We start from the raw sequence: 24,236 nt of genomic DNA, 5'->3' as shown, positions 1-24,236 counted from the left end.
CGTCTGAAAATGACCCCCCCCCCCCCCCCCCCCATTGAACTGTTGAACCAGAAATGAGTCTTAACTTGTAAAAGAAGTTGTGGGCAAGAGAACAAGAAAAGCGAAATCCTTTTGGGAGTCACAGCTTTTGCTTCTCTCCGAAAAGCAAAAGAAGCCCCCCAGAGGTCTCCTGGCAGCAGCACCCCGCGATCCTTATGCGAGATAAGGAGACTCACCCTCAGCGCTTCTGTTTTCGGGCAAGTAAGGCTGGGACATACTCTCTGCGCGCTTCAGCACCGGGGACAGCTCCGGACTCGCCAACTTTGCTCCCCCTTCCCGAATCCTCGCAGCGGGCTGTGCTTCCCAGGCGGCTGCCGGGGCGAGCGATTTTCCGCGCACTGGACCCGACATCCGGGTCTTGGAGAGCGCGAGTGGGTCTCGGGGAGCTGCGGGCGGTGCCTCGGGCTGCGGTGGCGACGAACCCAACTGCACCACGGCGTTGCGAGACCGCGCCAGCGCCGAGGAAACAGAGCCCATCTCAGCGGACCCAGCCCAGCCCAGGTGAGCAGCTCCAGCGCCCCGTGGGACCTGCACCCCTTGCCTGCCAACTTTGGTTACCTTCTCGCGCTGGGGTGTCCCCAGCCGTCTGCTGCGCCTCTGACCCTCCTCCGTGAAGGAGGAAGACGAGGCCACAGAGAGGGCTGCAAGTCCACGCCTGTCTGACAGTCCGGAGTGGATGGAAAGGCTTGGGGGAATCGATGAGCAGAGGTTATCCAGAGGCTTTACTGGCGGGAGAGGGAGGTGGTGTGAGGAAGGGGAGTGGCATTAAGTGAGGGACACTTTTGTCTGTACTTTCTTCACTTGGTTCACCTGGGGCCGAAGGCCTGGCATCTCCTCTGGCTCCTCCCGGCACATCCGAGCCGCCTCTGTCCCTGGAGAGGGAGGTGTTGGGGGTTGCGGAATGGAAGGCTAGAAAGGGTGGAGGAGGAGTCGAGATCTGTTTTCTTCTCAGTTACTCTTAAAACCAGTTTCACTGCTCTTCTAGGCTGTGCTTCCTCAAGGGAACCCTGCCGCAGCTGCCCCTGAGGCTGACTTGTAAATCCCCCTCCCTGTGCCTCCCCTGGGCACCAAGACTGCCCACCCTTCCTGTGGGGGATTGAGGCTAGAGAGGAAGGCGGAAGCATAGAAGGAGACAGATGAGCTAGTTCCCGGCAGGAGAGCGAGGGAGTCGGCGCCAGCCAGTCCTCCGGGGTCCCGAGAGGGGAAGCCAGAGCATCCAGGGCGCCTTTTAATAGACCTTCCCAGCTGCCCCTTATAGACCTGCTGCCAGAGTAAGGCCACTGACCCCATCCCTCCGTTGACTGGAATGGAAAGGTGGTGGTGCCTAATGTGGGGCCAGAAGCAGGAAGGGCAGCCAGGGATTGTTTCAGTTAAAAGCTTATTGTTCAGAGGTTCTAGGTCTTGCCCAAGGTCACTCATCCAGTCAGGGGCAAGCAGGGCCTGGAGCCAGAGACTCCTTTTTCTATATCCATTTTTTATCCACACTACTTCCCATACCCAGCATTTTCAGGCATTGAGTTATTAAGCAAAACAATTGTACAGTACTCTGCATATCTGACATTGGAATGGGGGGGAGGGGAATGACTTCTCCAGGATTCCTCTGCTGGCCTCCCGCTTCCCTGCTCAGCACTCTATCACAGTATGATATGACTTGACAGTGTTATCTGTAAAATGACATACAAATAAGTTAATGCAAAATAGTATTATCAGGGCAGGTCACAGTGCGTGTCATCTCTACTCTGCATCATCAGGAACCATCTTCTTACGGCACTTAAATGAAATGCAACAAAGCCCACCTACCCATGTGTCTGTATTACTATGTTAACTTACTTACAGTTTTTTTTTTTTCATCACTTTTTATTCTTCCTTTGCTCACCTTTGGACTGGTGTAAATCCTCACTCTGGCCAAAGGCCCTATTAGAAAGAGAGCTCTCTGGGCAGACATTTCCTGTTCCTGCACCTCCACTTGATTTTCCTGCAAACCAGATATGGGCATCATTAACAGGAAGGCATGGAAAGATGTAAGTTTCCAGTTTTATCCTAAATGATATATTCCACTTGGCTACAACAGCACTGAAAATACTACCATATGGGTAGATAAGAGCTGCTAGCCTGAGCTCCACAGTTCCCGTGCCAACCTGACTGACCCAGGCCCTTCTCCAGGATATATGGACACAGACCCAGACACATACCCACACACACAAATATAAGCATACACATATGCATGCACAAATGCATACCATCTCATATCTGGTATCTAAGGAGTTGATATCTGGCACAGTAGGAGTCTCCAGCATGGTGGCCAGTATCTGATTAATTGGAGCCCGTGGCATATTATTTTTATTTATTTTGAATGTGCCTCCCCCTTTATTGAGTAAGAGCTCAGTGAATGACATTGTCTTTCACATTTCTCTTCTCTTCCTCTTATCCATCTGTTAATCCATCTACTAATTCATCTATCCATCTGCTATAAGCCCTGCACTTTGAAAACTATAATACATCTAATCTTCCTAAAGACCCTTCAAGATGAGTTTTCCCCACTTGACAGATGAGAAAGCAAACATAAGAGTTAAATGGCTGCCTGGGCTCACTCTAATTGTAAGTTGCAGAGTCAGATTTCAAATCCATCTGTCCCTGGCTCTACAAAATTCACTGTGTATTGGGCCACGGTGGTTCAGCAGGCAAGAATGCTCACCTGCCATGCCAGAGGACCCAGGTTCGATTCCTGGTGCCTGCCCATGTGAAAAAAAAAAAAAATTCACCGTGTATTTCCCTTTGCCTCTCTTTCTGAGCAAACGGCAAAACCAAGCCTAGTTCTTTCATGACGAAGGATCATCTCAAAGGCCTCTGCCCCTCAAGGGATAACATCTTCATCCATTTCCTATCCTTGTGTTTAGGAAAAGCCTGCTCCCCTGGCACGTGTGTGCAGACACACACACACACATTCACCCTCCGGGGGAAGAGGGATTGGTCTCCTAAGAATTTGGTTGTTGATGCTGCTTCTGCTAATCAGACTCTCCCAGCTCCCCTGATAATGGGAAGAGATGAATCTGGAAAACTTAAGCAATTTTTTTCCATTTTTCCATCTGCATTTTTAAAAATGGGGCTGTGTGTCATCAGCTGGAGTTGGGTTAGAAGAAGCTGTTAGAGAACATGCCAGCTGTTGGTGATCTCATTTTCTTGGTCCTTATCTTTCCTCTCCCAGGCCCCTGACCTTATCCACTAAAGATAGGAGAGTTCCCACCAGATTTCTATCAGCAGGTGCTCAGTAGGTTCTGCTGAGGAAAGCTCTGCTGGCCCACCTACCAACATCCTAACACAACCTGAAATTCACCATTCAGGATTCATTCCTTAAAGTCCTAAAGATTTTAACATTTTTAATAGTTTCCTTTTAGACTATAAATACCCCTGTGAGAACGCACTCTATGCCTCAGTCAGCTAGGGCTTTTGATGGAAATTCATTTATCCCTGTTAGAGTGAAGGGAGAGAGAGAGAGAACCTGGTGGGTACTAGGCACATACCGGATATTTTATATATTTTATTCATTTAATTCTTATAAGAACTATGTGATGTAAATATTGTTAACGCTCATGATAATGGAGGTAAGAGAATTAAATTATTTCTACAAGACCCCACAAAGGCCAGAATAGAGCTGAGATCAGTAAGAACCAATCTGGAATCATAGGTTCAACACAGATAACAGCCCCCAAAACAATCTAAGAGACCCCCAAATTGAGGAAACTAGAGTCATTTCTTGGTCAGGTTGAGGAAACCAGAGTCACTCAGCATGTTAGTGGCAGGAGAGCCAGGAATAGAACCCAACTATTCCACTCCAGTCCCCAACTCATTCCAGCACAACCACAGTTCCACTTTTCACCAGCTTTACAGCTCTACCTTATGGTCAGCCTCATTCTAACTGCTCTGTACTTAGGAAGTTTAAACAACTCCCAACAACGTTCAAAAGGCTCCAGAGAAGACCCCTAACCTAGGTGACCCCATGATTTCAAGTCACATCAGAACACACAACAGCAAAGAAGCAAAACATAAGAAGAAATCAGCTGGGCTCATTTAACATATATTGGGCACCAATAGCTTTATATATATATATATAAATCGAATGTACATATAGCTTAATGTAATGTAATATAGTGCTGGGAGACTGAATTGTACCACAGACATTGGCAGATGAAAAGAAAAGTGCATATGACTCAACCTTGAAAGGTCAAAAGGTGGCCTGCTCCAGGAAAATCAGAGTGGAGAAAGGTTGGGATGTAGAGACCTGGCAATGTAATGTCATTACTAAGCCTTTGGGTATGGTACAAGAATAAACATCACAAGACTTATTCATTAAAACAATGACACACAGGATGTTTTTCTGCTATATGCTCCATTGTTTCATTTGTCGATATAAATTAAACGGTTAAAGGTATTATTCACCCTTATACTATATTCAAGCAAAATAAATGCTTGAAAGTTAAAATGGATTGCTAAACTTAAATGGTAGGTAAAATACAAATCTAGCTCCCAAATCTTCTGACTCCAACCAGTGTTCTGTCTGCTGTAAAAAATATATATATATTTAACTTGAGTTGAAAGAGATAATAGGGTCATCTATTACAACTTCCCACCCAGCATAGACTCCTATTCTATAGGACTCTGACAAAAAATTAATTAATTAAAACTTATAGCTCCTAATTAATGCCTCAATAATGGAGAGTTCAGTTGTTTTTTTAATTTTTATTATGATAACATAATACAACACAATATTTTCCATTTTTACCATTTTATGTGTACAATTCAGTGACATTAATTATACTTACAATATTGTACTATCATCCCCATCTTCCATTACCAAAACCTTTGCATCCGCCTCACAGAAATTCTGTACCCATTAAGCAATAACTCCACCCCCACCCTCTGGTAACCTAAAGTCTACTTTCTGTCTCTGTGCATTAGTTATTCTAGGTATTTCATATTATGTCAAACCATATAATATTTGTCCTTTTGAATCTGGCTTAATTTAACTCAACATGATGTCTTCCATGTTGTAGCATGTTCATTATTTTTTATGATATATTCTTTTTTATTAAAGTATTTTACATTCATAGGAGAAAATCTATAGACTAGAGAATATAAAAAAGAAGAAAATTAAACCACCCATAATGCTACCACCCTAAGACATCCTCTATGTGCCACATGCTGATAAAAAAGAAATAAACCAGTAAGATGGCGGAGTAGGGAGCTTCAAAACTCAGTTTGTCCTCCAGGGCAGCTAGTAAACAAACAGGAACTGTCTGAAACAACAGTTTCCAGAGGCCAGAAGAACACTGTACAACCTCCAGGGAAGAGCAGAAGGAAGAGACTAATAACCTGCAGTGAAGAATTATGAGAAGAAATCTCCATGCTGTGGATTCTGGTGCCCATCCCCCATTCTCGTGGCAGTCGACCTCGAGATCCAGTCCCTGATTGGAAATAAAAGTCCTCTTCCTTAGTGCTTTTGATTAGCAAATATGAAACGCTATGTCCTGGCTTGGTGGGCCGCTACAATTTCAATCCCCTCAGGACAAAAGTTGCCTGCAGCTTCTGTTTCAACCCCGCTCCTAACAGGGGAGAAAGCAGGATGATTTAGAAACACAGTGCAAGGAGCAGTCTTCTGAACCAGAGTGATTTAGAGATACAGTGCAGGGAACATTTTGCTGAAGGGCGGCTCTTTCTGAAGAAATGGGGTTGGGGGAGGGCATGGCCTTGCACTGTTCAGGGCTTTTATCTCTCTCTCTTTTTTTTTCCTTGCATGGGCAGGCACTGGGAATTGAACCCGGGTCTCCGGCATGGCAGGCGAGAACTCTGCCTACTGAACCACCGTGGCCTGCCCTGTTCAGGGCTTTGATTAGTGAATTCAGATTGCTGGGTCCTGGCTCTATGATAGGGATTTAACTTGCCATGGACAGAAGAAGCTAGTTTGAGCTCCACACCAACAGGGGCAGAGTCGGTTGAGACATAAAGGCCCAGAATAACCTTAGGACTGCAGGAATCTGTTTGCTGGAGAGTGCCATATAGAGGGTAGGCCTGAAAAGCACATATTCATGAAGCCATCTGTCATGGTTAGGGACAGGTGTCAACTTGGCCAAGTTGTGGTACCTGTTCATCTGATTGGGCAAGCGCTGGCCTGTCTGTTGCAATGAGGACATTTCATAGGATTAGGTCATGATCACGTTAGCTACATCCACAGCTGATTCCATTTGTAATCAGCCAAAGGGGAGTGTCTTCTGCAATTAGTGATGCTAAATGCAATCATGGGAAGCCTTTTAAGGAGGACTCAGAGGAGACAGGTTGCATTCCTGCTTTGGCTGGTGAGCCTCTCCTGTGGAGTTCATCCAGGCCATCCATTGGAGTCATCGGCTTCGCAGCCTGCCCTGTGGATTTTGGACTCTGCGTTCCTACGGTCACATGAGACACTCATAAATTTTATATTTGCAAGTGTTCCCTGTTGATTCTGTTTCTCTAGAGAACCCTAACTAATACGTCTTGGTACCGGGAGTGGTTCTTAAGGAATAGAATTTTTATGAATGGTTTTCTACTCTGACTGGGCTCAGAGACACTAAGGACTCTGATTCCCGTAATCAGAATGACACTCCCAATCCATAGACTGAGTTGGCAAAGGAGATAGTCAAAATATCATCATTCGATTCTCCTAATGCTTCGCTTGTACGAAGCCAGACTCTGGGGGATAATGTTTTTGACACCTTTACAGAGTTTTGTAGAACTAAGAGTTATAGAGATGTTGGTTGGTTGTTGTTAGATACACTGTCTACATTAAAGGGTGAAAGGGATGGGCTTAAGGCTTCAAACAAGAAGCTTAAGTGCCGTCTGAAAGATGTAGAGGTTTCTATGAGTATCCTGAAGGAAAATATTATTTCCTGTAGCCGTAGACTTGAGATCTCTGAAAATCAGACTCAGAATCTTATTGTTAGAGTAGCAACTTTACAACGTAAACTGAAATCTCAGTCTTGCATGATGTCTGCTGTTAAAGTGAGGGCATTGATTGGAAAGGAGTGGGACCCTGAAAAATGGGATGGTGACATATGGATTGATAATGATGTTGGAGGTGAGGTTGAAACCCTAGACCATGCTGAGCCTTCTTTAGATAACCCTGTAATAGTCTGCCCTGAGGACATAGCCACCCCACCTCCAGCCTGCCTTGAGAAATTGGCCACCCAACCTCCTCCTGAAGGGATTAGCCCTAGAGTTATTAATCCTGTTTCACCAGATGAAACTGCAAATGAAAGCCCTGAAGCAAATGGCTTGGAAGATATTTCTAATTCTTTTCATGACCCACCCCTACCACCCCTCATTTCTTCTAGACCTATAACTAGACTAAAGTCCCAACAGGCCCCTAAAGGTGAGGTACAAAGTATCACACATGAGGAGGTACGTTATACTCCAAAAGAACTGTGTGAGTTTTCCAATTTATATAGACAGAAATCAGGGGAATATGTGTGGCAATGGATTTTAAGAGTGTGGGATAGTGGTGTGAGGAATATAAGGCTGGATCAGGCTGAATTTATTGATATGGGCCCACTAAGCAGAGATTCTGCATTCAATGTTATAGCTAGAGCAGTTAGAAAAGGTGTTAACAGCTTGTTTGGGTGGTTGGTTGAAACATGGATCAAAAGGTGGCCAACATTACCTGAGGTTGAAATGCCAGAGCTGCCCTGGTATAATGTAGATGAGGGGATCCAGAGGCTTAGAGAGATTGGGATGTTAGAGTGGATTTATCATGCAAAGCCTGCTCTTACACCCCAGGAATGTCCAGAAGATGCACTTTTTACCAGAACAGTGAGAAATAAGTTTGTGAGACTAGCACCATCATCCCTCAAGAGCTCTGTGGTTGCACTTCTCTGTAGGTCAGATATTACTGTAGGAACTGCTGTCACTGAGCTGGAATCCTTAAACACAATGGGGATGACAGGATCCCGAGTTGGCAGAAGCCAGGTGGCAGCACTTAATCACCAAAGACAGGGTAGACGCGGGTATTATAATAGACAACAAACTCAAAGGAGGCATCAAAATTATATGACACGCAGAGATTTGTGGCATTGGCTAGTAAATCATGGGGTACCTAGAAATACAATAGAAGGGCAGTCTACTAAATTCTTGTTGGAGCTGTATAAACAAAAAAGTTCTAGGTCAAGGGAACAGAAGTCTAACCTGAATTACAAAAACACAGAGTCACGGCCCCTTAATCAATTTCCAGACTTGAAACAGTTTACAGACCCTCAGCCCCTTGAATGAAGGGGAGGCCAGGTCCCTATGGGGAAGAAACCTGTTACACTGCCACAAATTTATACTGTTGACCTTCCTCTAAGTCTTCCCCAAGGAGACCGATGGCCTTTTACCAGGGTAACTGTGCATTGGGGAAAAGGAAATGATCAGATATTTCGGGGATTATTAGACACTGGTTCAGAAGTGACATTAATTCCAGGGGACCCAAAACGTCACTCTGGACCACCAGTCAGAGTGGGGGCTTATGGAGGCCAGGTGATCAATGGAGTTTTAGCTCAGGTCCGTCTCACAGTGGGTCCAGTGGGCCTCCGGACCCATCCTGTAGTTATTTCCCCAGTTCCGGAATGTATAATTGGCATAGACATACTGAGCAACTGGCAGAATCCCCACGTTGGTTCTCTAACTCGTGCAGTGAGGGCTATTATGGTGGGAAAGGCCAAGTGGAAGCCACTAGAACTGCCCCTACCAAGCAAAATAGTAAATAAAAAGCAATACCATATTCCTGGAAGGATTGCAGAGATTACTGCCATTCTTAAGGACTTGAAAGATGCAGAGGTGGTGATTCCCACCACATCCCCATTCAACTCTCCTATTTGGCCTGTGCAGAAAACAGATGGGTCTTGGAGAATGACAGTGGATTATCGTAAACTCAACCAGGTGGTAACTCCAATTGCAGCTGCTGTTCCAGATGTAGTATCATTGCTTGAGCAAATCAATACATCCCCTGGTACCTGGTATGCAGCTATTGATCTGGCAAATGCTTTTTTCTCAATAGCTATTAGTAAGGACCACCAGAAACAGTTTGCTTTCAGCTGGCAAGGTCAGCAATATACTTTCACTGTCCTACCTCAGGGGTATATCAACTCTCCAGCTCTATGTCATAATCTTGTTCGCAGAGACCTTGATTGTTTCTGCCTCCCACAAGACATCACACTGGTCCATTATATTGATGATATCATGTTGATTGGACCTAGTGAGCAAGAAGTAGCAACTACTCTAGATTTACTGGTAAGGCATTTGCGTGTCAGAGGATGGGAGATAAATCCAACAAAAATACAGGGGGCTTCCACCTCAGTAAAATTTCTAGGTGTCCAGTGGTGTGGGGCATGTCGAGATATCCCTTCTAAGGTGAAGGATAACTTGCTGCATCTGGCCCCTCCCACAACCAAAAAAGAGGCACCTAGTTGGTCTTTTTGGATTTTGGCGACAACATATTCCTCATTTGGGTGTGCTACTCCGGCCCATTTATCGAGTGACCAGAAAAGCTGCTAATTTTGAGTGGGGACCTGAACAAGAGGAGGCTCTGCAACAGGTCCAGGCTGCTGTGCAAGCTGCTCTGCCACTTGGGCCATATGATCCAGCAGATCCAATGGTGCTGGAAGTGTCAGTGGCAAATAGAGATGCTGTCTGGAGCCTTTGGCAGGCCCCTATAGGAGAATCACAATGCAGACCCTTAGGATTTTGGAGCAAAGCCTTACCATCTGCTGCAGATAACTACTCTCCTTTTGAGAAACAGCTTTTGGCTTGCTACTGGGCCTTAGTAGAGACTGAACGCTTAACCATGGGCCACCAAGTTACCATGAGACCTGAGTTGCCTATCATGAGTTGGGTGTTGTCTGACCCACCAAGCCATAAAGTTGGGCGTGCACAGCAGCACTCTATTGTAAAGTGGAAATGGTATATACGAGATAGAGCCAGAGCAGGTCCTGAAGGCACAAGTAAGTTACATGAAGAAGTGGCACAGATGCCCATGGTTTCCACTCCTGCTGCCACATTACCTTCTCTTTCCCAGACCAGAGCTATGGCCTCTTGGGGAGTTCCTTACATTGAATTGACTGAGGAAGAGAAAACTCGGGCCTGGTTTACAGATGGTTCAGCACGATATGCAGGTACCACCCGAAAATGGACAGCTGCAGCATTACAACCCCTTTCTGGGGTGTCCTTGAAGGACAGTGGTGAGGGGAAATCCTCCCAGTGGGCAGAACTTCAAGCAGTGCACCTTGTTGTTCATTTTGTTTGGAAGGAAAACTGGCCAGAGGTGCGTTTGTATACTGACTCATGGGCTGTTGCTAATGGCTTGGCTGGATGGTCAGGGACTTGGAAAGACCATAATTGGAAAATTGGTGACAAAGAGGTCTGGGGAAGAAGTATGTGGATAGACCTTTCTGAGTGGGCTAAAAACATGAAGATATTTGTGTCCCATGTGAATGCACACCAGAGGGTGACTTCAGCAGAGGAAGATTTTAATAATCAAGTGGATAAGATGACCCGTTCTATGGATACCAGTCAGCCTGTTTCCCCAGCAACTCCTGTTATTGCCCAATGGGCTCATGAACAAAGTGGTCATGGTGGTAGGGATGGAGGTTATGCATGGGCTCAGCAACATGGACTTCCACTCACCAAGGCTGACCTGGCTACAGCCACTGCTGAGTGCCCAATCTGCCAGAAGCAGAGACCCACACTCAGCCCCCGATATGGCACCATTCCCTGAGGTGATCAGCCAGCTACATGGTGGCAGGTTGATTACATTGGACCATTCCCTTCATGGAATGGGCAGCGATTTGTTCTAACTGGAATACATACATACTCTGGATATGGGTTTGCTTTCCCTGCACGCAATGCTTCTGTCAAAACTACTATCCGTGGGCTTACAGAATGCCTTATCCATCATCATGGTATTCCACATAGCATTGCTTCGGATCAAGGAACACACTTCACAGCAAATGAAGTGTGGGAGTGGGCACATGCTCATGGAATTCTCTGGTCTTACCATGTTCCCCATCATCCAGAAGCAGCTGGATTGATAGAACGGTGGAATGGCCTTTTGCAAACTCAATTACAGTGCCAACTAGGTGACAAAAACTTGAAAGGCTGGGGTAATGTTCTCCAGGAAGCTGTGTATGCTCTGAATCAGCGTCCGCTGTATGGTACTGTTTCTCCCATAGCCAGGATCCATGGGTCCAGGAACCAAGGGGTGGAAATGGGTGTGGTGCCACTCACTATTACTCCTAGTGATCCACTAGGAAAATTTTTGCTTCCTGTCCCTGCTACCCTGAGTTCTGCTGGTCTACACGTTTTAGTTCCAAAACGGGGTGTGCTTTCTCCAGGAGAAACAACAGTGATACCACTGAACTGGAAGTTAAGATTGCCACCTGGCCACTTTGGGCTACTTATGCCTCTGGATCAACACACCAAGAAGGGGATTACATTATTGTCTGGGGTAATTGACCCTGACTATCAGAAGGAAGTAGGACTGCAACTACATAATGGAGGTAAAGAAGAGTTTTCTTGGAATATAGGAGATCCCCTGGGGCGTCTATTAGTACTACCATGCCCCGTGATTAAAATCAATGGAAAACTGCAACAACACAATCCAGGCAGGACTACTAATGGCTCTGAAACTTCAGGACTGAAGGTTTGGGTCACCCCACCAGGCAAAGAACCATGGCCAGCTGAAGTGCTTGCTGAGGGGAAAGGGAACATGGAATGGGTAGTGGAAGAAGGTAGTGATAAATATGAACTTCGACCACGTGATCAGTTACAGAAACGAGGACTGTAATGCTGTTTTATTTGTGTTATACTATTTAAGTTGTAAGATATCAAGTTTAAGAATGAATGTTGCCCAAGGATTTGCACCCTATTCTGGAGAGATTTAATGTGTTTCCAGTTATATGCAGGACAGTTGAGTATTGTCAGGTAAAAGAAAAAATGTGTGCTTATTTGTTTTCATTTGAAAATTAAGTATGGTCTAAGGTTATATATATATATAGGTGCCAAGTTGACAAGGGGTGGACTGTCATGGTTAGGGACAGGTGTCAACTTGGCCAAGTTGTGGTACCTGTTCATCTGATTGGGCAAGCGCTGGCCTGTCTGTTGCAATGAGGACATTTCATAGGATTAGGTCATGATCACGTTAGCTACATCCACAGCTGATTCCATTTGTAATCAGCCAAAGGGGAGTGTCTTCTGCAATTAGTGATGCTAAATGCAATCATGGGAAGCCTTTTAAGGAGGACTCAGAGGAGACAGGTTGCATTCCTGCTTTGGCTGGTGAGCCTCTCCTGTGGAGTTCATCCAGGCCATCCATTGGAGTCATCGGCTTCGCAGCCTGCCCTGTGGATTTTGGACTCTGCGTTCCTACGGTCACGTGAGACACTTTCATAAATTTTATATTTGCAAGTGTTCCCTGCTGATTCTGTTTCTCTAGAGAACCCTAACTAATACACCATCAAAGCGAAGTTTGGTGTTCTTCCAGGTCTCCTTAAGCAGGGTGTCAAGGATTTGAATAACAGCACAAAGTACACAAACATATCCATCATGGGTGTCCCAGAAAGAAAAGAGAAGGGAAACAGGGAAGAAAGGGAAATGATGGCCAAAAATTTCATATCTCTTATGAAGGACAAAAATATACATGTTCAATAAGTACAAAATACTATAAACAGAATAAATATTATACCTACCCTGAGACTCATACTAATCAGAATGTCAAATGCCAAAGATTAGGACAGAATCCTGAAAGTAGCAAGAGAAAAACTGATTCATCATATACAAAGGAAAACCAAAATTATTGAAGTGCTGATTTCTTATCAAAAACTATAGAGGCAAGAAGGCAGTGATATGATATATTTAAGACACTGAAAAAGAAAAACTGCCAGGCAAAAATTCTTTATCTGGCAAAAATTCTTTATCCAGCAAAACTGTCCTTCAAAATGAAGAGTTTAAAATATTCACAGATAAACAGAAACTGAGATAGTTCATCACTAAGAGACCTACCCTACAAAAAATACCAAAGAGAGTGCTTCGGGCTGAAAGAAAAAGACAGGAGAGACAGAAGTTTGGAGGAGAGTATAGAAATGAAGATTATCGGTAAAGGTAACTAAAAGGTTAAAAAGAGAGACAAAAATGAGACATGACATATGTGCTGATTTGAAGCTGTTTTACCCCAGAAAAGCCATGTTCTTCTAATCCAACAGGGACAGACATAGTGTGGGTGGGACTTTTAGATTAGGTTATTTCAGTTGAGATGTGACCCTCCCAATTGAAAGTGGGTCTTAACCTTTACTGGAGTCCTTTATGAAGGTAAAAGACAGAAACACCCTGAGAGGGCTGAAAGAGAAACACCCAGAGAGAACCCACAGAGGGAAAAAAGTCCTGAACTTTTTAAGAAAAGATTCTCAGAAAGAGAGCCACCCAAATCAGAAGCTGAAAGCAACAAAACCTTCTTTTTTTGGAGTGAAGGAGCAGCAAATGCCAGCCGTATGCCTTTCCATGTGACAGAGGAACCACAGATGCCAGCAGCCTTTCTGCAAACAAGGTGTCTTCCTTTTGATGCCTTAATGGGGACATTTTCATGGCCTTAGAACTATAAATTTGTAAACTAATAAATCCCCATTGTAAAAACCAACCCATTTCTAGTACATTGCATTCTGGAAGCTTTAGCAAACCAAAACAACATATAAAAACCAGAGAATAAAAAAATAAACAAAAGAACAACAAAAAAAAACCAAGAGGATAAAATGGTTGAAATCAGTGCTGTCTATACAGTAATATGATTGAATGTTAATGGGTCTAACTCCCCAATCAAAAGAGACAGATTGGCAGAATGAATAAAAAAATATGATCCATATATATGCTGCTTGGGAGGGATTTGCCTTAAACCCAAGAACACAAACAGTTTGAAAGTGAAAGGATGTAAAAAGATATTCCATTCAAACAGTAACCAAAATAGAGCTGGGGTAGCTATACTAATATTGAACAAAATAGACTTAAATGCAAAACTGCTAAAAGAGACAAAGAATGACACTCTATATTAATAAATACAACAAGGTGGAAAAGAGTGTGGTGGTTCATCAGAGAGATTAGTAGAGACTTACCATATGACCTGGCAATTACACTTCTAGACATACACCCAAAAGAAAAGCAGGAACTTGAGCAAACTGATGTTCATGGTAATATAATTCACAACAGTTAAAAGGTGGAAGCAACCTAAATGTCCATCAATGGAAGGATGGATAAACAAAATGTGTATATAATGTATATACATACAATCGAATATTATTCAGCCATAAAAAGGAACAAAGTTCTGGTGAGTGCTGCAACATGGATGAACCTTGAAGACATGTTGAACAAAATAAACCAGATACAAAAGGACAATATTGTATGATCTCACTTATATGAAATAATTAAAATAAGCAAATTCATGGAGTCAGAAACTAGGATAGGTTACCAGAGGCTTGAGTAGGGATCGGAATGGGAAGTTAAAGCTTAATTGGTAAAGTTTCTTTCGGGATGATGGATGATGATGGAAAAAAATTGGGGGTAACAGATAATGTTGATGGTAGCACAACATTGTGAATGTAATTAACACCACTGAATTGTATATATGAATGTAGTTAAAATGGGAAATCTTTGGTGGTATATTGTGATGGTTAGGTTCCGGTATCATCTTGGCCAGGTGATAGTGCCCAGTTGTCTGGTCAGGCAAGCACTGGCCTAACTGTTACTGCAACGACTGACTACATCTACCAACAACTAAGAGTGTGTCTTCCACAAGGAAAGAATCCAATCAAATTAATTTAATCCAATCAGTTGAAGACTTTTAAAGGGGAAGAGAGAATTTTCACTACTTCTTAAGCGAGCCATCCTCTCCTGTAGAGTTCGTAGATGAACTTCATTGGTTAGCCTTACAGCCTGCCCTATGGATTTTGGACTTTTGCATCTCCATGATTGCATGAAACACCTTTATAAATTTCATATTTACAGATATCTCCTATTGGTTCTGTTCCTCTGGAAAACCCTAACTAATACATATATGTTGCCAGAATAAAAATTTTTAAGAAACTATAGAACTGTACAATGTACAATGTAAACTATGGGCTACGGTTAGTAGTATAATTATAATAATATTGTTCTATCAGTTGTAACAGGTACAACAGTAATGAAAAATATTAATAATACGGAAAACTGTGTGTGTGAAAGGGGGTGTATAGGAAGACTACTTTCTGCATGATTTTTCTGTAAACATGCAACTGCACTAATAAAATTTTTCAAAGGCCCTTATCAAATAACTGTAAATTATGGACTTTATTTGGATGCTGACTCAAGCAAATTATTTAAAAATTCATGCTATATTGGAGAAAATATGAAAACTGACTGGATATTTGACAATATTAAGGAATTATAGTTAATTTTTGGTGAAATAAGTTTTGTGGTTAAAATTTTGTAAACAATCCTTTTCTTTTAAAGATGCGTACCAAAGTATTCACTGATGAAAATACATGTCTAGTATTTCCTTCGGAATAACACAATCCCAAAGGGATTTTTTTTTTGAGGGGGGAAGGATGGGAATAGAGTAGAAACAAGACTGGCCATGGGTTGATAACTGTTGAAATGGCAATAGATTCGTAAGGGTCCATTATCCCATTCAAACATTGCATATGTTTGAAATTGTCCATAACTAAAATGTTTTTATACGATATTCTTTATAATGTGTTGAAATTAGTCTTACTTCATTTTCTTGCTCTAGTCCTATTCCTTAGAGTAGTATTATTCAAGCTGTGGTTGTGACTCTCCAGTGAATGCAAAAATTAATTTAATGGTTTCCACCATTAAATGTTTTATATGAAATATTCAAACATGTTTTATATGAATAGAATAGAAGAGAACAGAACAGAATAGAATAGAATAGGAGTATCAGAGGGCATCACAATGAGTAAAGGTCACAGCTGTTTCATGAGTGTTTTGTTTTCTTCTGTGTATAGATAGGATATTTTTTCAATCATAAATTGTATCTCTTACTGTAGACTATAGTCCAATTTTGTGGAAAACATTTCTCCATAGTATGTGTTTTAGATTTCTAAAGCTGCCAGAATGCAATATACCAGAAATGGATTGATTGGCTTATACAAAGGGGATTTATTAAGTTACAATTTAGAAATTTACAATTCTAAAGCCATGATAATGCCCAAATTAAGGCATCAAGAAAGGCCAATCACAAGCCGGCTTCTCTTTCACATGGGAAAGCGCATGGTGACATCTGCTTGCTCTTCTCTCCTGGGTTGGTTTCTAAATGGCTCTCTCAGCTCCTATGGGTCCTTCAGGGTTTTCCTGGGGCATTTTCCTCTTTTAAGTATCTGTAGGTCCTCTCTTAGCTTCTCCCAGGCAAACTCTGGATTTCGTCTCTTAGCTTAGTATCTCCCAGGGCATTTTCTGTCTCCAAGTGTCTGTGCTTTCTCCAAAAGGATTCCTTCTTATAGGATTCCAGTAAGCAGATTAAGTTCCACCCTGAATGGGCAGGGTCACATCTCCACGGAAACAACTTAATCAAAGTGTCTTAGTTTGTTAATGCTGCCAGAAATACAATATATACCAGAAATGGGTTGGCTTTTATAAAGGGAATTTATTAAGTTACAAATTTATAATTCTAAGACCATAAAAATGTCCAAACTAAGACATCCAGAGAAAGATACCTTGATTCAGGAAAGGGCTGGTGACATCAGGAGTTTCTCTGTCAGCTGGGAAGGCACATGGTGACATCTCTAGTTTTCTCTCCCAGCTTCTCATTTCAAATGGCTTCCTTGGGGGCATTTTCTTTCTGCATCTCCAAAAGTCTCTGTCTGTGTTATCTCTGAAGCTTTTTCAGAAATCATTCCCTCTTAAAGGACTTCAGTAAGCAACTCACCTTGAATGAGTGGAGACACATTTCCATGGAAACCACCTAATCAAAAGTTCCCACCCATAAGTGGGTGTCACATCTCCATAGAAACAATAAAAAAGATCCCACCCAACAATATTGAATCAAGATTAAAAAACATGCCTTTTCTTGGATAGGTAACAGTTTCGAACTAGCACAGTTGAGGTCAGCAAACTTTTTCTGTAAAAGATCAGATGGTATATATATATATATTTTTTTTTTTGAATGTCATATAGTTTCTGTCACAACTACTCTACTGTTGTAGCATGAAAGCAGCCATAAATGATACACAAACGAGTGAGTTTGACTGTTACAATAAAACTTCATGTATGGGTATTAAAATTTAAATTTCTTACACTATTTACTTGTCACAAATGTCATTCTTTTGATTCCTCCACCCAACCATTTAAAAATGTAAAAAAAAAAATCTTATCTTGCAGGCTGTATGAAAAGAGGTGACATACTGTATGGGCTATACAGTTTGTAACCCCTGCTCAAGAGTATTGGACTCTCCAATGTAAAGATTAATTGTGTGGAAGAAGAAAGTGAGGTTTAAGGAGTATGTGTGATTGGGAAATCCATTTTAAAATTTACCATTGCTTTGATTTGTTTTGGGACAAAATGTTCAATTTATTTTGAAATCTCAAATACTATTTAGAAAGGGCTTGAGATTTTTATTTTCTTTCAGAAGGGGCATGGGTTTCCATAGGTTAAGAAACACTCCCCAAACTCTTCTACTGCAGTTCCAATTGTTCTGCATCCTTGTCAATGCTTGTTATTACCAATATTTAGTTTTAGTCATCTGGGAGAAGACTTAGGAGTATACGGTTGTGTTTTTTATTTTGTGTAGCTTTGATGATTGATGATGAACACATTTCATGTGCTTAATAACTGTTTGGATATCTTCTTTTTTGAAATTTCTGTTTAAGTATTTCATTCATTTTTAATGAGGTATTTGCCTTTTCTTATTAATTTATTAGTGTTCTTTGTGTAATCTACATGTGAGTTATTTGAGTGAAATAGTCATAGATATAGATATATAGATATATCTTACATATTGCCACTATGTTTTCTCAGTCTGTGGTTGTCTCTTCCTTCATTAAATGGTGTCTTTTGATAAAGCTCTTACTGTTAATGAGTATAATTTATGAATATTTTTTAAGGTTAGAGCTTGTGTCCTGTTTTAGAAATTACTGATGGCATCAAGGTTATAAAGTTTTTCTCCTATGTTTTCTCCTAGAAGTATTATAGTTTCATCTTTCACATCTAGGAATATGACTCTTTTAAATGGATGCCTATGTGTATTATGTGGTAAGAGTTAATTATTATGTGTATGCATTACCTAATAAATGAACACGTACATATGTATATATGTATTAATGCATATGTATGAATTAATTTGGTGTAATTAATACATGACTATCAATGCATAGGTCTGTGTTTACATGCAATACATACACATACATGTATCAATATACATATATAAATACTATATACATATATACATTTACACATATATATATTGTATGTTTATATATATACATGTATGCACATATATACATATGTATCTATGTATATATAGATATGTAATTTATATCCAATCAGCACCATTTATTAAAAAGCTCATCCTTTCTCCCTGAAAAAAAAAAGAAACACTCCCCAGCACAACACCGAATCAGCCTGTATCTGGTTCTATGCGACAATATTGCAAATATATGAAGATAGTCATTTTACTTCCCTTAACCTTCTTTTTCAAGCCAACTGTTAATTATCTTCATCAGCTTTTCCCCATTTGACAGTTTTTCAGACCCTTTGTTTTCCCATTCCTCTCTTTTTAATTTTCTCTAGTTATTGGTTTCTTTAAAAATATGTTTCATAAAATAGGATTCCCAGATCGAAGATCATGATTTGGATGTGGTCTGAGATAAAATGCTTTGAAACTGTTACTTCTTGTAAGAGGGTAGACACTATACTTCCATCAATATACTCTGAGAAGATCATCTTCTAAAACTCCTAGTCCTGTTTTGTAGGAGCTGTTTCCTCCAATTGGTACGTGGAACTTTGAGTCTACTTGCAGAATTTTTTTATCCGTATTTTTTATTCATCTGTCCATACTGTAGATAAAAGGAACATCAAACACAAGGTTTTCACAATCACACAGTCACATTGTGAAAGCTATATCATTATACAATCACCTTCAAGAAACATAGCTACTGGAACACAGCTTTAGAGTTTCAGGTACTCCCCTCTAGCCATTCTAATACACCATAAACTAAAAAGGGGATATCTGTATAATATGTCAGAATAACCTCCAGGATAACCAATTCAACTTCCCCATTTGGAGAATTACTGATATTCTGGCAAGCAGTGGGGACAACCAAATCAAAAGGCCAAGCCCTCAAACTTGGTGTTTGTTACTGTGAAACTTATCCCCACAAAGCATAGGCTAAGCCTATAATATATTACATATATTGGAATATATTTAAAATATATAAATATTCTATTTGATTTCATGAACTTTTACTCTGCCACATTAAAATAAATTAAATTGAACCACTACCAAGAACCAAAGAAGAAATAACCATTAGATTTCATGGTCTAAAGGTAAGATACCAAATTCGAAAGTCACATATGAGTCTCCCTTCCCTCCCTAATTATTCTTCACATAATAAACTTTAACAACTGAGGGGTGTTTTTGTTTGTTTGTTTTTTGTTTTTAAGATCAAGACAGAAAAACTCAACAGCAGACATGCACATCAGTTTCACTTAGCTTCTGCATTTGATTGGTAGTGGTTGCCTGTGGCACTGCAGTTAGCAGGATTCTGGAGCCACAACTAGGCAGATCCCTGATGGATTTAAGATGCCTGTCAAAATGGTGGTAAGGAGAGACTGGCCATTGAGGTCCTGTGGGTTTTACAGTGGTTGAATTTCTGTCAAAGGTCCTGTGATTGATATCTGCAGGCTATTAGCAGGAGTATTTCAGCTGCTCTTAATTGTCACTACCATATAGTAGGAAATAAAGCTAGAAAAGGAAACCTAATGTCTGTAATTACTTCAGACTGCAAAGGGCATCTGCACTTGAAAAGCTGATTGTTCCATTTTGTCCCCTCCCACCCGATTCTGAACCAAAGTCTGAATCAGAAACAGGAAACATAATTCTAAAGGAAACTAAAAAGATGGAGAAATCATTAATGATGCTAGTTTTTAATTATATACAATATTATATGAAATATATGTATGGTTTTTAAAAATTTTTACACAATAGATGAATGTGTGTGCATGAATTAACCACCACTAATACATAAAGGCATATATCTTATATATAAAGACCTATAAAAATCATAGCAGAAATATATAGGAAAAGTGATCATTAATCTCCATATCTTTTATATTCCCTAGCTGTTTAATTAAAAGAAATTTGATGTATTTTTATGTTCTAAGCAAACAATGGCCCACAAGCCAAATCTAGCCTGCAAGCTAGAATAATTTTTATATATTTTAATGATTTAAGGAAACAATCAAGAGAATGATGTTTCATGACATGGAAAGTACATGAAATTCAAATTTCAGGATCCACAAATAAAGTTTTATTAGAATACTTCCATGCTCATTCATCCATGTATTATCTATAGCTAGCTGCTTTTGTGCAGAATTGAGTAGTTTCAACAGAGACTATAAGGTTCATAAAGACAAAAATATTTACTATCGGGCCCTTTACAGGAAAAGTTTACAGACTCCTGTTCTAAGGGATAGTAAGCTATACTCAGATTCAGTATTGCAGCCTATCTTGGATTCAAATGCAAGGTAAAGATTTAAATGGCTCAAGCTTGTTCTTATCCATGTGCGTTTCTTTAAAAAGACCTTAAGATAAAATAATTTAATAAATGATCTAAATCAGCCATAATGTTTATGAAATAATAGAGGAATTACTTAATAATAAAATTATTACAATAACCATTTTCTTTTTAAATAGAAAACAGCAAAAACCTAAGCACCTGGCAGACACTAGGCATGCCATAAATATTTGCTGCCTTTAATTAAAATATTTAGCTTAAAGCTTCCTGTTCAATACACTAAACAAAGTTACTCCCAATGCCAAAGGCTAAAATTCATTTCACTTCCACAAATATCCACTCTCTACATGCCAGGAAAAAACCACTCTCAACATGCCAGGAACTGCATTCCAGACACTGGGAATGAAGGAATAAATAGGACACAATCTCTTCCCTACCTGGTGGGGAAGGCAGACAGGTAAAAAGTCTGAAACGAGGTAGTTTATCACCTTACCTCAGGTAGGGACAGTATTCAAGCTTCCCTAGAAAGAGCTATTGACCCGTGTTTTAGTTTGCTAGGCAGCTGTGAGAAACACCACACAATGGAAGGCTTATACAATGGGATCAATTGACTCACCATTTGAGTTTGGGGGAAGCCCCAAATTAATGAGGCATCAGCAAAGAGATGAACAATCTGGTGCTAGCTATCTTTGGGGTTCCTTGTCTTTTAACTCTTCCTCATGATAAGTGGCGATAGGGGTATGACATGTATGAGCTGTCTCTTTTTTCTTTTTTCTTTCTTTTGCTGGAGAGATGCAAATGTTCAAAAAAACGATCATGGTGATGCATATACAGCTAAGTGATCATATTGTGAACCATCGATTGTAACCATGTAAAGAGTGTTTGTATGTCAAGAATGTTTGTATGTTTGTTTGTTGTTTATAATAAAAATATTTTTTAAAAAGAGAGAGATCAATTTATAATGATCAGATTAAAATTAGGAATATGTCTGAATTGGGGAACATTTTTAAATCTCCACAGACAGTTATCACCCAAAAGAGATTTCACTGCCTTCAAAGGCCATGAAAAGCTCTTAGATTTAGGATACAGTTTTCATATCTTTCTTGATGTCATTTAAGATAATCCTCTCAAAGCCTGCCCTCTAAAATGATAAATCCACGAAATTTCTTAACATTTTTTAAAAATCAAGTCTTGATGATAAGAATTTTGATTATTTCTACTCTTATACACCAGAAAAATGAGAACTAGAAAAATTAGGCTAAATTAAGGTTCAACAGCTTCCTACAATCAGTTTGTTGATTTAAAATAATAATAATAAAACTTTTCTGCATGTCCTGAATTTTGAATGACACTAACAAATCAGCCATTGTTATGCCCCCAGATATGAGCACCACTCTCCCAATCTGATTAGCTAAAACCTCCAATTTTCTATGACTATGCCTGGATTTCACTCCCCATTGTATTTTACAGGTTGCTCTACTCTATTCCTCTGGGGATTTTACATACCCTGCTGGGTTCACTGAGGTGTATAAATGGCCAATCCTGATTCTTCATCTGGGGCTGGGAGTTACCTCCCAAACAAAACTGGGTTTCAGTTAACAAAGGTAGGTAAGCCTCAGTAGCTCCATCTCCTCCTATTCCTCCCAGCTCACCCCTTACCTCTCCCCAAGAACTTGGTCTTGATTAATCAAATCCATTTAGCCAGTTCCCAGGAAAAACGGGAGAGAGCGCTCCTTATTGAGGGTGAGGGGCTCTGTGTGAGGGCCAATTTCTGTTAATTATACCACTGAAGTTCCTGCCACAATATGACACATGGAACTCAGATGGTGTGGATCTCCGTGGGATGGCTCTGCCACTCCCCCACACCCAAGAACTTGGCACTTCAATACATCTCAAGATAGACCCGACCCCACAATATATTTACTAGTCTTGGATATTTTATGGAAGATTTCACAGGAAGAGAAACAGAGGAATTGAGAAACTCGGCACTTTGCCCTTTACCCCAACCAATCTCCCATCAATAGCCCTTTCAGATCCACCTCTTTGGCAAGTCTGCTCTTTGCCCTTCCTCCAAAATCCTCTACGAAAGTCTGCTGTATTGGCCCAAGTACTTGGCTCTTGCCTTCAGCTTACTTTATCCACTCAGTTAAATAAAAGCCCAGCAGCAGTTAATGGAACTATGAGCAAATATTTCACAAACAGAGCAGCTAAAATGTCATTCAATATTATAGAGGTTGATGAATAGAATGAGTAAGAAGTGAGGGATGAAGGCTGGAAATTAGTAGAAGTAATTTGTGACGGAGAATATGGAAAGGGGAGTGTTAATTGTTATACTTTGAACAAATTCTATGCTTTAGGTCTCCCAAGGGTAACCAACTTCTACAATTAAAATCCCTATCCCTATGAGATAAAACAAAGTAACTTCAGGTTGTCATACTTTGTTTTCATTAGCTCTAATTTCATATTCAGACTTTTTCCATACAGGTATATAGAGATATAAGTGTGTGTTAAATATCAAGATTAATTAGCCAAATGGACCCAATCCTGAACCCCTAGAGAACCTGCTATGATGAAACCAATTTTATAGGCATTGGTCTGACACAGACAGCCAATTATTGGGATCCCTCTAGAATCTGCTGTACCTGAGGGCTTGCGATGCTGCCCTTCCCTCCAATGAGATCCAGGGTAACAGGGAGGGGATAAAGTAAATGAAGCACTCAAGACCGGAGTTCCATTGACCTTAGTCTGCTGATGTCTGAGACTGAGAGAGCTAACAAAGGAAGTGTATTTGCTAACTTACTGGAGATAGGAACAGCGAACAGAATCTCTACTGAACCATTGATTTAGAATTTTTCAGTCCATCAGTAACTAGGCTCACATGTACCCTTTCTGGTTGCCCTTTAAACAAGCTTCCCTAACCCTATGTTTCAGTCTCTATTGATGTGGGGAGAGGGCGGAGTGGTGGTGGTTGTGGGGTGTGAAACACACCAAACTATAGTGGCCTAAAACAACGATTTATCATGAGTCTGTGGGAGACTGGGAAATTCCTTTGCTCCATTATTGGCTGGGGTCACTCACACAGGTGGCATTCATCTGGGACCTCAGCTGAGGACCTGGATTCTCCTTCACATGGCCTCTCCATGAGGTATCCCTAACTCCAACTCCTCCCATGTGGCCTCTCTCTTGGACAGGATAGCCTTGACTTCATTATAGCTTGGTGTTGGGATCCAAGGAGTGTTACAGAGGACAAGCACCAATGTACAAGCAAGTATCCAGTCTCTGTATCATGCCTACTGATGCCCCATTGATCTAAAAGTCACCCAGCCAAACCCAGTGTCAATGAGAAAGGAGACTATACAAGTGGTTCCTGGGAACCCTATGTAATCATCTATCACAACCTCACAGCACCAATTTCTTTACCTACCTTT

At 40.9% G+C, this 24,236-nt stretch overlaps 2 protein-coding genes across 2 annotated transcripts in view; both read right to left on the bottom strand.

Annotated features, from left to right (window-relative positions):
* The window catches only part of PDE1C (phosphodiesterase 1C), a 708,660-nt gene extending 708,136 nt beyond the window's left edge, over positions 1-524 (bottom strand). The window contains exon 1 of the mRNA XM_077120317.1: positions 216-524. Within this exon, the coding sequence (XP_076976432.1) occupies positions 216-516 (301 nt within the window). The 5' untranslated portion in view covers positions 517-524. The remainder of the gene's footprint in view (positions 1-215) is intronic.
* A 9-nt stretch (positions 525-533) lies between these two features.
* LOC143681021 (uncharacterized) overlaps positions 534-24,236 on the bottom strand; it is a 46,012-nt gene continuing 22,309 nt past the window's right edge. Inside the window, exons 3-4 of the mRNA XM_077157724.1 lie at positions 1,916-2,014; positions 534-1,703 (exon numbers count right to left, since the gene is read on the bottom strand). Coding sequence (XP_077013839.1) covers positions 1,674-1,703; positions 1,916-2,014 — 129 coding nt within the window. The 3' untranslated portion in view covers positions 534-1,673. The remainder of the gene's footprint in view (positions 1,704-1,915; positions 2,015-24,236) is intronic.

The sequence above is a fragment of the Tamandua tetradactyla genome, chromosome 1 (genome assembly GCF_023851605.1).
Source record: "Tamandua tetradactyla isolate mTamTet1 chromosome 1, mTamTet1.pri, whole genome shotgun sequence".
In the NCBI taxonomy this organism is placed as follows: domain Eukaryota; kingdom Metazoa; phylum Chordata; class Mammalia; order Pilosa; family Myrmecophagidae; genus Tamandua; species Tamandua tetradactyla.
This window is presented reverse-complemented; position numbering and strand designations above follow the sequence as displayed.